This window comes from Larus michahellis, chromosome 11 (assembly GCF_964199755.1).
Source record: "Larus michahellis chromosome 11, bLarMic1.1, whole genome shotgun sequence".
Lineage (NCBI taxonomy): Eukaryota > Metazoa > Chordata > Aves > Charadriiformes > Laridae > Larus > Larus michahellis.
Window position 1 is genome coordinate 606,931 of NC_133906.1, and position 17,759 is coordinate 624,689.

Consider the following 17,759-nt stretch of genomic DNA (forward strand, 5'->3'; position numbering starts at 1 on the left):
TCAACTGCAGGGATTAACATTTTGACTTTTTACAACTTTCTGTGGAATTACGTGGTTTGGGTGCAGAATACACTAAACAGGCAGCTGGGGTTTTTATTTGACCACATGCTTCAGCCAGCACCTTTCTTCGTCCTCTTTAAGAAACAACCTGTACTCCAGAAACAGGACTGCACTATATAAGCAAGTCATTTTCCCTTCCTGATGCCTATAAAAGGCGGGACCAGAAAATGAAACAGCTTTAACCTGTCAAATTTTCTCCAACTCTTTGAAGGTGAGTTTGCCCTTATAAGAACACATGTTGAGGGACCCACGGAGGAACCTGCCAAGAGCAGGAGCTCTGAACACTATACCCATTCATTCACAGCAGCAACGAGCTCTCATCCTCCAGCAGTCAACTACTGCCCCTACAAAGGAAATCTAATAGGTAACCTCACTGAAGATCCACAAAAGAACCAGGTCTGACTGTTCAGACGTGGAGTATTATTTTAAGAAATCAACAGTAGCCTAATTAACAGTGGAGCTGAATGTTTCTAGTGCAGAATATGAATCCACAGTCAGAACACTAAGAATCTGTTTAATTACAGTCTGAAAAACAGAAACATGTCCAAAGAGTATGGTTCTCTTTCCATAGGTTATTTTCCCTATAAATCACTTCTTTGTCACTAGGAATCAAACTGAAAGTACACGAAAGACTCTGTTTGTTTAGGATAACATCACCAAGAACAGGATTCAACTGTTTCAATTTATCTTCAATTTCTGAAGATGAAAACAACTCATATTTATCACATTCATAGAACAGTGAAGCCTCTCAGTCTTCAGAATGTAAAACTATTTTTTTTTTCATAAAGTATCACAGACTGTTGTTTAAAGATAGTAGTTGTTCATTAACAAAGTGCCTGTGCTTTGCTTAAACAGATTACAGATGGAAGTATGGTTGTCCAAACTAAAGCTAATCAGCCAGATTTTCAGAAGACATAGTAAACATAAGGAATCTAACCGCTGCTCGTGTGCGTATGTATATGTACGTATACTTGCTGCTATGCTGAGGGGGGCAAGGCACAATCCTCTTGCCAGAAATTCCACTTAAGTCTGTCACCCTCCGCATCCAAAACCACAAAATATTTTAAGTCTTCTTGGAAATAAACAGGTTGAACTGCAAAAAAATATCCAGCACTCTTATGATGGGTAAATATACTGTATATAAACATTTTTAGGCAGTTCAACTAACCTCTGTCCTCTACACTTGCATAAGCAGGCCTAACTGGCTCTCAAATCAAGACAGCTACTTAAAACCAAAACAAAACTCCTACAAATCTTAGAGTGCGATGGTTGAAAATCACTTCTGCATAAGAAATTTGAAGAAGAACTCCCATCTGGCTACAGTTGCTAGAACTTACCTCCCCGAATTAACAAACAGCATGTCCATGTGAGATCTGAGCACTAAAGGGTTCACGAAGAATGAGCAAAACGAGTTTTGCAAGTCATACTCATTAAGGTCCTAATGACGCAGCCACGAATCCTGCATGTGAGAAACCCTAAGAAACCTGAGACACTAAACACAAGACCAATTTTCCTCTAGGTTGTACATTAGGATAAAGCCTCCCACAAGGAGAGGGGATCATCACAACGAAGGCCAAGCTACCCTGGAAACCACATCAGACAAGGATGTAGCTAAACTACTTGTTCGAGCAATAGTTCTGCCATCTGCTTTTGCAATGCTGGGGACTAAAATAACTAAATAATACGAAGAAATCACTTGGTTTGGACAAAGTGCAAACCAATACAACATCCCAACACCAGGCTGCTTTGTTTCTTGCAATGATGGAAGCCTAGAAGCTCACTTAAGGTTACACAGGTATTTTTAGCCAAACCAGGCAGAGAAATCCAGTGAAGATATTAGAACATGTCCCAGAAACACTAGCTTCTTTTTCACTTTCAAATTATGGCTTTTGTTAATAAACTACCAGATTCTTAGGGTCTCCTTTAGGTTAGCCTAATGATATTTTTAGTGTTCAAATTCACAGTGGGAAAGACAAGTGCTGCTTAAATAGAGAACTTTCTTCTGATCTCACACATTCATCAAGTGGTATTAATTTTGTCCCGTCTTTTTCGAGAGGGAGCTCCCAAACAAAACCACTCTTTTTTTTGATTTGCTCTTCTTTCCAGGTTCCTTCTGTTCTGCCCATTTTCTACATCCTTACTCCAAGCACTTGGGGAATCAAAGTGTGGAAACCTCAGATTAAAAACACACCATCTAATCCCGGGGACAACTGGCCAAGTACTGCTTAGAAATCTAAAGAAACCATTCTGACAGGGACTACAAGAAGCAGTGGTACCTTCTAAATTTGTTAAATACCATGAAATCATTTTGAACACCGCAACCCTAGACTGACTGCCCTTGTAACACCAGACATCAGATATCTCCACTGACAATTTATAAAGCTAGCAACAGATTTTAGGACATACCAGCCATCAGATACATGAGAGAAACCGAAACTGATTTTCATTTTTAAAAGTGCTTAAAAGGAGATCAGACTATTCAAATTCTCTTAGTGTCCGGAGTATCCCAGAAATAGTCTATCTTCCCTGCAAAGCAAAGTTCAGTCCCTAAGAGTTACATGAGGTTAGAATAATTTTAGAGGTCCACCTTTAATTAGTCTGCTGCAACTTTCTGCTGACAAAAGCTATGCTATGTTGCAAGCTGGGTTGTTGTTTTTTTTTTTTTCAAATTCAAAATGCAAAGATAGCCCAAAGCTTGAGTCCCTTGCCCCCTTTGCTTCCTCAGGATGAAGTTTTCCCTCTAAAACTGTAAATAGCTTTACATCTAAACATCCCCAAAAATAAATGCTATTTCATCTGTCTCTTAAGTGTGTTCAAAGCTAAAGTCTGAAAACTCTAATTTCAGCACACTACTACTAGTCTGAGTATGCACCCATAATGATCAGGTCGGATTTATTTCAAAGCAGGGGTTTTACATCTTTTTGTCCTTGGGATTTTGAAACTGACAGATAATTTGCAAATCCATTGCAAACACGGGAGTCACAAACCCCAGAGAGACTTAAATTAGTCAAGCTTTCACTATAAAAGTAACAAACGTAGTGGCACTACGTTCACCTAGTCCAGTCCTGAAACATGAACATTAAATACATATTTTCCAACAATTGTATCTCAGAACTACAGAATGGAAAAATATTTTTGTGAAAGTCAAAACAGAGAAACAAGTATTTCACCTGTAAATTTTGTGAGTAATGAATTAATAATTACATATTGACCAAAGCCACAGAAAAAAGTGACATTTTAGCAAGTATACTTCCTTCCATTCTCACCCCCTTTAATCCTCCCTCTGGTAACACACGTAATCTCATCTGGTCAATGAAATAACCATTTAATTCAAATGAACTTTTCTAACTTCGTATATACAGAAAGAGTAGACCAAGCAACCCTCAACACCTGTAAGAATTATGTGCAAGTTGGGTTCGGAAAAACATGATACAAAGAAAGTACCTGCTGCCTCCAGTAAGGCTTCTAGTCTTGCTTGTGTTTCTGGATCCACGGTTCTCAAGTCCGCACCTTCTGCAGCACTCGATAAGAATAACTCCGACGTGGTTTTAAGTACTGGGTTATCAAGATCTTCTTGGTCCAAAATAAATGATTCAACCTGTTTGCCAAGTTAGAAAAATCATTTTATCATTTTTGAAGTTGTATACTAAATCTAAAATATTAGGAAAAAAACCACAAAATAATTCAATTGTACTATCATAATCACGTTTTAACTGCAGAGATCATAGGACACAGCCATAAAAGTCATCCGGTCAACTCACTGAGAAGGTAGTTGAAATCAGAGAAGAAAAAAACTCTACATGAAACACAGTTTATTGTAAAAATTACAATTAACAAGATCTTAAACTACAGCAAAGGCAAGTCAGATTAAATACCGAAAAAAAACGTTACCCACATTTGGACAGTTAACCACCAAAACAGACTGCCACAAGAGGCTGCAGCATCTTTGTCACCAAAGTCTGTCTACCTTGTTGTGAAAAAAAGCTGTCAGTAATGACTTCCGTATAGCTGAACCTATGAGAGACAGGAGGTTTCCTGAGATGCCTTTCAGTTCTATTTTAAAAGTAATTTCAAGTAAGGTAGCACAAGGATTTTGTTTGTTTTGAGTAGAAGCACCACAGCTGAACAGAAAGTTGGCTCTGCTCTACCCCAAACCAGACAAATTCAAACCTAAAACGTCTGTTTCAAAGCTGGTACTTAGTATTACCGCAGTCATTAATGTTTTCTAGACAAGAACAGATATGCAGATCTGCAGAACAATTAAGCAAGCAGGTATTCCAACCGAGCAGCAATAATGCCGTCCCACCAGTGGCCCACATGATCTGCAAATACAAGCTCATGGAATTACTCAACATAACACACTGTAGTTTTATGACAGCTCGCCAGAGTAAACAAGGAGGATACCTGACTCATACTCTAATGAGAGCAGAACTACATTTCAGAATCTGTCCCAAATTCAGACATAATTTCCTCTATTTTCAGTAATATTTTAAGATTAAAAAAACCACTATTTCGTAATTAGACATTATCTGTTCAACACTACCAGTGCTTTAAATATGCCGTAGAAATGAAACATGCCTGTCATACAGCCATTGCTGCCCCTTCCCGCTCCGTGCCCCAGTCTCATCTTCCTTCCTCTGTTTTCCCCTAATACTTCCCCGTATCTTTCTCATGCCAGCAGTAATCTATCGTCATATTCAGTCCTATCACGCAACATCCCACGAAAGGGACAGTTTCTAATTCAAAAAAAAAAAAATCAAATCAGGGCATCTGCAAATTCATTAAGTGCCCCATTATGTGAAAAATGTTAACAGGAGTCTGGAGAGCTACATAGAGCACTGCTATTCAGGAGCAACTCGTGTTATTTCTTCTCTCTTTTGATATGTAAATATTCTGTAACACTATCGCCGGTGTCCGAGCCAAGCCGTGGGTGCCCAGTGGAATGCAGCGCGAACACACGAGTACAATGGGCACCAGGGAGAAAGAGCGGGTTTGGGGAACACAGCACATGAGCTCCACATCTCAGCGGATATGCACGACACTGGCTAACTCACAGGTATCATTATTCTTATATCTTGTGTGCCAAGGCATAAACATGACAGCTAGGACAGCAGGCTACGATTCGGGGCTCGAGGAAGCAAGATTCCTAGGTTAGTCCAGACAACGGTCCCAAAATAAGAGGACTGTAACGTTAAACAAGCAGAAAATTAGTGACGTAAAGCAGCGATACGCATTTTTGCTACAAAGAGGAGCTATTTACAAGTCATAGCAAAACATGTCCCTACAGTCAGATTCCCCTCTGCAGCACTCAAACTGCAGGTTACGTCCAGCCAGGCAGCTTGAGGACTCCCTGCGGGCATCAGCTCTGATGCAAAACTGACTTCTGGGAAAATTCACCCTTATCTACAAGGAGTACCTCAGGATTTTTCTTTTTCTGCCCCGAGACGGCACAAGGCACTTTGCCTCACCAATATGCTAGAAATATTATTCCAATTGCAACAATTTTGTGTGACCTGGTGACTGGCAGAAAATCCCACTGTGTGCATAAGTGATTATTCGTTATATATTGTTGATAACTACATACACGAAGTTTTCTTTTCTTTTTCAATTACTCCCCTAAATTTAGCAGCAGTCCTCCCTTCTGAAGACCTATCAAAATGGGTAAAAATGCCACCTACCACTGAAGCAACTGCGCTTACAAACAACAAACGCTGCAGAAACACTCCACGTGGCTTCTGGCAAGCTGTAACTTTCCGCCTCAGAAGAGCCTGACAACACCCAGGCAGAGGTAAGCACATCAGCCTTGTGCCGACCTTCCAGAAGTGGCCCCACTCCAAGTTTTACACCTCCATTTTTCGACACGTTGGTAAAGATATGGATCATTTTCTCCCTGACCACCGCCTGCCAAGCTCACTTGTATATATTTACAGGACATTGCCTGCAACAATGCACCTCTTGAACCTAAATCAGTGCTAATTCCCCATTCACAAATACTCTATCAAGTTGCAAGGAAGTACATTTTGCATACAGGAATCCCTAAAAAAGTCTGTCCTTTTAACACCGATTATGCAAACACTAGTTAAAATTAATTACATATACTTTACTTGGGGTACAAGCTGGGTAATATTGGGGCAGTCTGTTCTTTTCACCCCTCTTTTCAACTCTTACTGCCTTTCAGCTCTTCTTTACGTTTGCAACTCTACTTCCAGAGACTCGCACATTTAAAGTCTCACACAAAAATCTTGCTTCATATACAGTACTTTCATCTTAGTTTTATACCACAGCAAGAAAAGGCAGCTGCTTTCATTATTTCTGCACGTGTTGAGCATCAATTTTTAGTTTTTGTTTTGATTTTTAGTTTTTGTTTTGATTTTTAGTAAGAGCTTAATAACATACCACAATACAAATATGACTTGAGTGTGAAAATACTGAAAAACCATATGCAAAATGTTAAAATAGCTGTACCATTGCCAGTCTCCCAGAACCAGTTTCAATGCATTTTCGAATCAGAACGACTGACATTGGTGTAAATCAATAGTTTCTCAGACACTAACACAAGGCTAGAGAGGATGAACAGTTGGAGACCTAATCGCTAATAGCAGAGGAAGAAACTACCTAATCAACCAGATGTCTCTTGTAAATTAAAGTGACCTGTGCTGATCACATACTAATAATTTTAAAAAATAAAAAATTTAAAAAAAAAAAATCAAACTACCCCAAATATATCAAACAAATTTTAGTTTTTCAACAAAAAATAAGCTTTGGGGGGGGAACCACAAAACCACCACCAATCCAACCAACCATTTCATGTTAGCATTCTTGGAAGACTTAATACACTGCTCATGTGGCAAAATTTAGGCACTCTGCTGTATCCTAATCAGATCTGCAGCAAAGTGATAAAGTAACCAGTCACTGTGCTATTTTTGGATTATTTTGCGAGCTGCTTTGGGCAGTTAATAAGCACCTTACTTGGTAAGGCTCATTAGGAACACATGGATTCAAGACATTGTTCCAACTGCCAGAACAATTGCAACTAGGGATAGTTCCCAAGGGGAACCCAAGAAAGCTGTCAGCTGCATGGGACCTGAGGAGAGGGCGCTGTGCACCGGCCTGCTTCCCTCCATCCTCGTGTTTCACCTCATCCACAGGAACCACGGACCTTTCCTGAAGTCCTGCCAAGGACTGCAGCAGCTCACAGCTCTGCAGATCCAGTTACACCACTGGTTCCTCCCTCCATAGCAGCTACCTTCACAGCTATTTGGCCTCAACTACATCAGTATTTATACGTTCATGCCTTGACTGAGTTTACCTCAGGTCAGGGGTACGTAAAGGCACTTAGCAAGCCCTAACATCAAAACTAACGCTAGCAATTCTTGCAAGATGGGCAATGACATACAGGGTTTGAAACACGTTTCTAATATTAAGTCTAAACTGATCTTTCCTAGGTAGCACTACTGCAAAAAAGTGCTTTTCCCAGAACAGCCCAGACCTGCTCGCAAATAACCTGTTACTGACACAGGTTACAAAAAGGCTTCCTGTTGTAGCAGTACCAGAACCGTAGTTTCTGAAAACAGTTTCTCCAATTAAAAAAAAAAAAAAAAAGTTTCACCCCAAGAAGACAGAAGCCACTCAGATCTGTGAATCACCAAGAGATCATCTTCCAGTGATGGCCCTACGGTGATGGTCCCCTATCCTAACAGGGTGCTTGGGGACATCGCCACCTCAACAGAGAAAACACAGACTATGTGAAGCGTCATTTCCAGTCACTGCTCATCTTGTGACAAGTCAGGCAGCTATCAGACTCTTTCATGGGTCAATTTAGCACATCAAAAAGTGATAAAACTCGAGGGGGGGGGCAAGAAATAATTTTCTACCACTTTACTGACTGTTATAGACTTACAAAGGGGGCTGGTAGACTGGAACATCGTTCTTCTGGGAATAGTGAGCTCCCTGTGAGGGTACAAACCTGACTGCCCTCCCGCATTTAACCAGAGCTGTTAGTACACGCACACCGGCTCACCTTCGCAGCCTACAACAGCAGCTCTGTAGGCAGTAAATTAGATTGGGGGGGTGGGGGAGAGGAGGGGTGCAAATTTATTTAGCTCCAATTACGATAGGAAGTTGACTAACTCGACGCAGGATTAACTAAAGGAGAGCCTTTATTCCAATACATACTAAGCAATTATTAGGTAATGAACAAGCAGCTACACGGTCTAGGCTGTGATAAAGTCATTTCAAAACCGGGGTTCATTTTGCAAAGGCTGCTATAGCTACGACGTAAATAAAGACGGACACAACTTTGTGCGGTGTCGCTGGAGACAAGGACAGTGCCTCTCACGCACAGTGTGGTCCAGAAGCCTGACATCCGTGTATAAAATCGTGCCGTGCGTTCGTGATGTGTTAACACACACTCCAACAGATCCCAGCGTCCAGTTCAGCTGACCAGAGCGACGGGCGAGACAAGCAGCAAGGTGAGAGGCCCGACAACTGTATGGCAGCTCCTCCCTGCTCAGGCCAGCCCCTTCGAAGGATCTCGAGCCTGGCACCCCGCGTCGCTTGTCAATTCTCAAAATTATGGCTAGTATTTGAAACATGCAGATAGAACTGTAAATCAGAATCAATGTTCTATGGGACTACTCCTCCGTGACAGAGACTGTTGATCCTGGGTTTTCAATTTTCTTGCACTAAAAGCATAAGCAGGCATTCATAAGCAAGCGTCTGTCAAATGGTTCACATAAATTTAACCACTTACCTAATTTCTCTCTTAAGCAATCAACTGACACTAGATACCCTTATGCCAATCTAAGTAGTTTTGAATACTACAAATTACACCTTATCACACGCCCCTGGACAGAGATGTCTGATTTATGGTTCTTCCACAAACAAGAAATCTCAAAAAAGAAATTCTTTTCTATTAAAACATTGTTCCACACCAATAAGCCCAAGAACATAACTGCACCCCCAGTTAACCCTCAAACACCTAAGCCACAGAACACACAGATTGAGTCCTCTTGGTACAAGAGGCTGCCAACATTAAAAAGTTTCTGCATAGCAGAAAAAAAAGCATTACTCATTTCAGTCACTACTGAAAAAAAAACACAAACCCAACTGTTAAAAACCAGCCTGCAGCCATCACATATTCAACGTCTGATAAACAAAAATAATTATGACTAAGTTTTCCTGATGTACAAGTGAATCTTTTGCAGCAAGAGCTGCCATTTACAGACCTGGAACTGACAACTGAAGTATATTCAAAATTCACATGAATTCCAGTAAATCAAGTGCCTGTTCTTGACATGTACAGTCTTCATACTGAAGAAAATCATTAAATGGAGACCAGTAAACCTTACTAAAACAAGCATCACTTACACTAAGCACTCCTTATTTTCATGTGTTCTATCTCAGTCCGCTCTAAATCATGTTTCCAGCGCTCCACCTTCCCCACACGCGTTAAGGTTCCCTTCTGCCCCCTGTTTTTTTCTATCTAATAATCCTGCAGAAACATCCCCTCTTCTTTCCTTACTTCAAACCAAGAAACAGCAGGTGTAACTCTATAGTCTGATTTATTAGAATATAAAACAAGATTGTTGCATCAATTTAGCCATGGCTTTCAGGGTGGGATCCTTGCTCAAGTATTAAATCCCAGGCATTAAAACCAAGTGAAGGAAACTTCAAAACAGAAGATGACCAAATGCATTTATTTGCTGGTGTAAAAGCTCACACCCATCCAAGATGGGAAATATTCTAAGTCACCTTCTTGGGAATGACTGTTTAAGATCTCTTGTCAATTCAAAGGGACGCAGTGCTTAAAAAAAAAAAAAAATCATACAAGCAGATCTGATGAACGTAGCCCAGTCTAGTAATTCAATAACCTGTTTCCAGGCCACCTATATGTTTCAGAGAAGAGTCTCAACATTTAAAGTGACTAATTAAGTTACCTGGAGGCTTATACCAAACGGAAAATCATACTGGGCTTTCTGCTATTCTCAAAGCTGAGGCTAGTGGTAGCTATTTTTTCAAGGCCTGTATAAACAGGTTTGTGCATGCTCTACTACTGCAAAACCAGCAGAAACCATAATGTAACTACTGATCCATCAGTTAGCCATTTAAAAGAAACAATCATAATGGGCAACACAGCAGATCCCTACCTAAAATATGACCCACTGAAAACTCAAGATGTTACATTTTAAAGCCCTTTTACTGCTACTATTTTAGAAAAACAGTAAAAAGATGTACATTTATATCAGGTATTGAGTTTACCCTAACAAATACTAAATGTTAAGCATCCGCTTCATAGAATCCCTTTCCTCTTGGCTATCTTGTCTCGCTGTGGATGAACACATGCTCCAAACAGGCGACGCTTTGAAGCCACCATGATCAAGGAACATGGCTGGGAAGCAGGCCATACAGCCCTGAAAGCTGATCTCCTCTTTTCCATTGGTTTGAAATACGACTGATTTACTACCTACCCGCCATGTGACATCATTAGTTTTATTCATGATTTTGGAAAGGGAAGAGTTCAGCAGGGTTAGGGATATTCCTAAAAGAAACTCTTAGTTAATTAGTAATCTCTATGTTTTACTGAAGGCAAATTAGAATAACTTGTGGACCTAGCCGAAACTTAATGCCCATGAAACATTAAAACAACCAGAGACATGCTCTTCAGTTGGCCCACTGTTCATCAGCCAGTAAAACACCTTTTTTTTTTTTTTTCCACTTGACAAATAGGGAATACTTTTTCCTGCGGGATGCATGTGCAGTTAAGTAACTTTCAAAACCTCCCCTGGTCAGAAGAGCCAGTCACACACGTTCCTTCTCACTTACCACCAGCATTCTGACAAACACAACATAGTAACTCAACCATAAGTAACCCCTCTCAGTCGGGGACACTTTTCCTTCAGATAGTGGGATGCTTTGGAAGAGCTAAATATGAAAAGAAGTTTGAAAAAAAAAATAATCTCCTTAACTCCCTCTGAAAGGCAAAAAGCAAAAATGAGTAAGTGGTCTCATCCCATGAAAAGCAATTAAAAAAATAACAGGATCCAGTACAGGAACCAATTCTTTTATTTGTTTTATGGTAATAATTGTTTTTTACGTGCATTTGAACAGAAGATGTGCAATACTGAAAAAACTGAGAAAATTTCTAGTATTTTATAAAACTGTTGTTAGGGTAAAAAAAAAAAATACAGAAACTATCTATTAATGAGGTATACCAAAAGGTTAGAGTTCAGACAAGCATATTATCCTAACTAAATGAACCCTTAAATCCAAATATTAATTCACCTGTACCTATTTTTTTCCTCTTATTCAGAGGCAGCATGGTTTTATAACATAGATTGCAGTAATAAGGTTGCTACGGAGAAAAACAGTATTTATATCATTTGAAAGTTAAACTAATATTCAGTTTATCACAGAAGACCAGGGTCATATGAGGTATCAATGAGAAAGTTTCTATTTAAGATAACGCCCAAGGTCAGGCACTTTTCAAAAACTTCCTAAATTTATAGAAGTACTTGAACAAATCACTGATTTCTGGAGTTTTGCTTACAGTATCCCATTCCTCACACAGACATTCCCATTAGTGAGATACGCTTTACATGAGGGCTTTAGATGGCATTTGCATGGTACATGGGCTGCTATTAGGAAAGAAAGTATCCACAGAAGGAAAATGAAAGCACCCTACTGAAGACCGGGGCTTCAGAGCTTAACTTAGACACAGAGTTCTGCAAATAGTCCTCAAGCAAGATGTAGAAGTTATTTTTCTTGCTTCAAGAAATTTTAAGTGGGAAACAAATCTAAGAAAGGCTCCTTTTTCCACGTAAGTCAAACTTGCCTGTTTTAAATCTGAGAGTCACTTTTACTCACCCCCCAAAACAGCTTAACACTTCTGAGGAATCTTCATATATGTTACAAGAACTCACAATGACCTACCAAGATCAAAACACTCCCTCAACAAGTGTGCCAATTCAGTAATGTCACTGCTCCCTGTTTTGACGGCCAGGCCACATCTGTGCACAGAAAAAGGAGTGCCTTTATATTTCCCTTCCCTCTACACCTACCATTCTTTTAAGCGAATGTCACAGGGATGATGCACAATGTTGCAACAGCATCATCCAGCTGCCCTTACAGCTGTATTTCAGGACCCCCGGAGAGGAGAGAGACGAGCATCCCAATACCAAGTCCACAGGGGAGCAGCTGGGTAACCCCAATTTAAATCAGAACACAACCACTAGTGATCCACCAGCTGCAGTCCTGCCTTGCGCTAATGCACCACCACCCCCCCTCCCCAAGACTGTAACTTGTTGACTGGTGAAACCTATGTGCAAATTTGTAACTAAATATAGATGTTCTGCTAAATTTGGTAAATCTCTCCTTACCAAGGGGTTGTACCGCATATTTATATAATTATACAGTAGTATTTCACATCTTTACTTTCTACACCTATCATTAGAAAACAGTTGCTGACATTTATTTTAGGTCATGTACTCAACTGGGTCAAGCTGCACTGAAGGGAAACTAAAGTTCTGCAAGAAACTTTAGAAATCAGTTCATTTTAAAGTGTTATTGAATAGTAAGTATTAACTGTAACTAGAGTGATTGTTTCTGGCTACCACAGGCCAGACTTTCAAAGTTACTGAGATACCTACCACGATTTTTCCAAGAATTAGATGCCTAATCGGGCTGGGAATGAATGAACACCCTACTAACCAGCTCTCTCTGCATCCTTAAGCATCACACCTCAGTACTTTTGGAAACCTAAACCCATTATCCCTCAACGTTTTCCAATCAGTGAATTATTCTTGAAGAAAATTCTCCATTTTGTTCCGCCTCTTGCTTCCTCAACTTCGAAAGAGCTAGCGAAAACAAGAAAAACATCAACTGCTACACTGAAACTTAAATTTTCCGGAGAAAAGCTTTTCTGCCTAATCTTACCTACCTGAATTTGCATCAACTTTTTGAATTTCTGTTCCTTATGGTCAAGAAAATGCTGCTATTTGCATTCTTTCAAATAATACAGAAAACCAAAATGTGTGAGTATTAAATTAACCTCAGAAGTCAAAGATGTATTGTGTATACAATTTAAGAAGCAGTGCCATGTTCACTAACATAGCAACAACTTTAATAGACTACATTGCAAATTTAAAACAAACCACCTAAGTATTCACCCTGAATTCAAAACCCAGTTTAAATATGAAGTGAACTTGGATTTGGGGGGAGGAGGAGGAGAAAGAAAGATTAAGCCCCAGACAAACTCTCCAAGTACTGAACTGATCTGGAGTGCATGCCATTCGACTATTAATTCTACTCATTGTAGGAGGTAGGTTATGCCTGATTTTTAATTATGCTTTATGTAAATATCCCCAGAGGCTTATGCAATAGGTAGAGGCTTAAGTAAGGCAAGCTGGTGGGAGGCAGGCAGCCTGCTCTGGAGAGGGAAGCTGAGAGCTTAGTTGACTCCACAGCCAAGCGGTGGGTGAGCTCCAGTTGTCACTGAAGGCCTCAAACCCCTGAACTACAGAACACAAGAGACTTGCTGCATTTCTATGCTCCCTGCCAAAAGCCACTTACTGAACTGAGCTCCAAGATCCTCTGGTACTTTTGTCAGCACAGCTGGCTTCTCCTACTTGATTTACAACAGATCAGCAAACCGCACAATCCTACGAGCACTAACACTGCCATATTTATCACTTGCTTCAACTCTCCATTTCTACAGTCCAGTTTTTTGCCACGACAGTTTTGGTAAGGACCTGCATGCTCCACGGCCAGAAGCCCTCAACCACCAAGGACCCTATGGACGTCACATACGTGCACTATTACTCACCACCCTGCCAGCACACCTTCACCTTGACCTACAGGCTTCACAACTAGCATGGAGGAGGCTGTTTAATACTCATGCCTTTGGCACCACTTGAAATGCCAGCAAAATTCACAATGACTGGTAATAATATACTTAAAATTGCACCAAAATCTCACTCTAAACAAGTTGCGGCTGTGTTCAAAACCTGATCAAGCTTAGAAGGCAACCAAGCAAGTATTTACACTGAGGTCAAAACCACCTCGTCTCTCAGACTGTGACCAGTGGCAAAAGTTTCCCAGCGGCTTCCCCTCTGTTTTACTCAGAAATAGCATAAAGCCTCCTGGCCTCGTCCTTCCATGCCCAAAGGCATGCTTCAGCTTGCAATTGTTCCTATTTGCATGTGATAATTTTAACTGGTAATTCTAGAAAATATTCTGTACAGCTGCATTTAAATTTCACCTTGCAGACCTGATACAACTCATTTATACGGGATCCACTTCAGTCCCTGGTTTCCCAGCCAGCAGCCTGGTGACTACCATAAGCAGGCGCTGAGCTAGGAAACCAGAAAGCTTTGATTTTTCTACCAATTCTGCAAGGCAGGATAAATGCGGTACACTCTCTTCACCATCTTCACCAGTAAAACGGGGACAGTACTCCCACTGTTTAGTACTTGAAGATCTGATGTAAGAAACGCAATATATTTTCAAAAAAGTTAAGCTAAAATATATTGCTGTCTTCATTCTCTAGATAAATACTCCATTACACTCTTCATCCTGCACTTCCATGATAATTTTCTTTTCTACCTAATTTGCCATTTTGACTAATCCAATTATTTTAGCATATTAAACTCAGACTAATACAATGATACAAAACCTAAACACCACTGCAGACACACAACAGAGCCTACATAATATTGTACCATTATTTTTATGACTTCAAAAGTAGAGAAAAGAGTACATATCAAGGCAGCAAGGCAAACGCTCACTTTATTTATTTTAATTCTCCCTTCTAGTTCTCACTAATTCCACTTACTGGTAATAGCTGAAGGCATACACCCAAATCAGTGACTCATGGCACAAGACCACAGTCCAAACAGTCACTGGGTTTTCAAAGCAGTGCTGTTCAAGAATTGCAATGTTCCACCCCAGGAGTTTAATTGCCTTTTCTTTATTAAAAAAAAAAAAAAAAAAAAAAAAAAAAAGAGCCCCAAAAAACCAACCACAGAACCCCAAAAATAACACTGACAACAGGTGCTTCTTTAGTTCTTCTACATACACAAGAAAAAAAATTTAAAAAAAAAAATAATTCACTCTTGGTCCTCCCAGCCATACCCTATAGTCTAGCAAGGCGGCACAGACGTGAGGCACATCCTTCCCACCCATGCTTCTTCCCCAGGTTACTCTCCACAACAAGAAACACAAGACAGAACTCCCTGGGCAATTTCAGCTTCAAGATTAGCCCAACTCCTCTACCCGTGTTCTGGAAATCTCCAAGTATTTTAATTCCAACTTAATTTTTTTTGTTACATATTTTAAATAAGAAAGCTTTTCCCAGGTTTTTTAAATGAGTAATTTTACTTTAACAGCAGTTTGGGAACCTTGATTTTTTTTTTACCTCAATGCCAACCTCCCAAACACATTACTTATAATAGGCTGTCTTTCTTAATACTTGCTTTTAGTCAAAAGACCAATGGAGTGCTTAGTAAATACCTTAGCTGTTCAATCTTCATGTCCTTTAAATAATGGGGCAGGTTCAAAAGTGACAAGCTTTCAAACCGTAACTCTGCTCATCTTGTAAAGAGCCATAAACACTCTGATACAGCCCACCTTCCCTCATTTTCCAGGTTCTGTAACTACTGCTTTGTATCTTCAAAGATACATTAAAATGTGACATAAAAGACATCCTAGAGAGCAGAAACTCATAAATTACTTGCACCCTATTCTACCTACAGTAGGCCTTCCAGCTCCCCAGCAGAACAGGTACTTACTTCAATGTAATCCCACATCAATGTATGTTCAGGATACCAATCACACCAGGAACATTATGAGCAAGCACTCATCTGCCTGACCATTACACAATTTTTAACTTAGGTTAGGTGGTCACAAGCAAAGTGCAAATGTGGGTCTGCGTCAGTTTGATCACTTTTTTTATTCATATAAGACCTGTCAGTTCGGGTTTCAGGAGGGCTGGACAAAAGAGGATCACCAATGGAAGGCAAAAAATTTAGACACGGGAGGATGAATGCAGGGCGCCCTCCTTCCATTTCTTCAGAAGAAATGTGGACACACACCGAAGTACCCACTCCTGGCCCCCATAGAACAAATGGCACATATCGCCTTGGCTGCCATCTTCTTCCTCCTGCAGAAGCACACAGAAATACAAAACACTGGAACCGCAACAAGCCTGCAAATGCTAGCCTCTTTCTCCTGCTTTACACAAAGACTACATAAGGGCTACCATGGCAGCTATGATCTCAAGTCTTCTTTCTAAAAGAGGCAACTAAGGAAATAAGATTCACCCTCTGGTGTAGGATGAGTGGGCAGTAGTGACAGATAAAAGCCTTCATTTATCTTCTCTCCCTAAGCTACATAAAGCAGTATTAGATGCGAGTTTACAGGCCCAACAATGCCCCGTTTGGGTTGGGATAAGCCTCCAGTCCCTCCCCCACACCCTTCCCTTGAAACTCTCTGCAGGTTTGAAAGATCAAAGGAAGACACCTCCATTATCCTCTTCCATTTTGTGGGGTAAGAAATATTTCTATTGCATAAAAGTGTGTGTGTGTGCGCGTATATCTATACATCTCGGGAATTTAGCAGAGTCCGGGAATCCCGTATCCTTCTCCCGAGTCCAGGACAGCGGTACTGGGGGCCGGAGGCTTTACTTTGTTCTCCGCTGGGTGGAGGATCTCACTCCCCCCCACCCCCCCAAAGCTGGTTCAAAGTGGAAACCACTCCTAGAGGTCAGGAGGCAGCAGCACGGGAGACATCTTTCCCCCACCCTCCGCCCGCAGAGAGGCAGCGGCGAGCGGAGGGCCCGGGCGCCCCCGGCGGGTGCAGGCGGGGCGCCCAGCCCTCTCTCCCGGGGCCCGCCGGGAGGCGCGGCGAAGCCGAGACCCCCCCTCCCGCTCCCTGGCCCGAGCAGAAGGCCCCGAGCCGCCCTGCCCGTGCGGGGCCGCCGGGACCCCGCCCCCGCGGCCCCGGTGCGGCCGCTCACGCCCATGGCGGCGGGGATGCGCGGGGGGAGGGGGGTGTGGTGCGGCCCGCGACCCCCGCGCCCGCTCGGGACGGCGGCGGGCCCGGCGCGGACAGTGGGAGGGCGGGCGCCGGCCGGGCCTGTCAGGAAGCAGCGGAGAGGAGGGGAGGGCGGGCCGGGCCCGCCGGCGGGATCGCTCACCTCGGACACCTCGTCCTCGTCGCTGCCGGAGCCGCCACCGCCCCCGCTCCGCAGCACGGCGGCCGCCAGCTTGAAGTCGAGGGCGGCCTCGCCGGCCGCGGGCGCACCGGGGCCTCCCGGCCCGCCGGGCCCGGCCTCCCCGAAGAGGCGCACGGCCCGCAAGCCCAACGGGGAAGGCCCGGCCGCGGCGGGCGGCTCGGCGGCGGGCGGCGCGCGAGGAGCGACCGAGTCGATCTCCTCGTCGCCGACGGGGGCGGCGGTGCCGTCCGTGAGCATCGCGCTGGTGGGGGCCGCCGCCGCTCGCAGAGCCCAGCCGTCTCCGTCCCCTCACGGCACCGCAGCAGCGCCACTAACTTCTCACACCCTACCCGGCCGCGGGCGCCGCACCGCCCACTCGCCGCTCCGCCCGCGCTCATTGGGCGCGCTCGGCCGACGGCGGTGCGCTATTGGGCGCGGCGCCCGCCACTCCGGGTCGCGTCACGCGCTCCCAGCATGCTGCCTTGAGAGC

General features: G+C 42.6%; 1 protein-coding gene across 34 annotated transcripts in view; it reads right to left on the bottom strand.

Annotated features, from left to right (window-relative positions):
* The window catches only part of ANKHD1 (ankyrin repeat and KH domain containing 1), a 122,759-nt gene extending 105,102 nt beyond the window's left edge, over positions 1 to 17,657 (bottom strand). For 21 of the 34 annotated variants that reach the window (XM_074604023.1, XM_074604003.1, XM_074604022.1 and 18 more), the window contains exons 1-2: positions 17,252 to 17,652; positions 3,505 to 3,658 (exon numbers count right to left, since the gene is read on the bottom strand). In XM_074604023.1, coding sequence (XP_074460124.1) covers positions 3,505 to 3,658; positions 17,252 to 17,527 — 430 coding nt within the window. In that variant the 5' untranslated portion in view covers positions 17,528 to 17,652. Of the gene's footprint in view, positions 1 to 3,504; positions 3,659 to 17,251 lie in introns of all 34 variants that reach the window. The other 13 variants (XM_074604017.1, XM_074604002.1, XM_074604012.1 and 10 more) reach the window with 3 other exon arrangements.
* Positions 17,658 to 17,759: the final 102 nt, after the last annotated feature.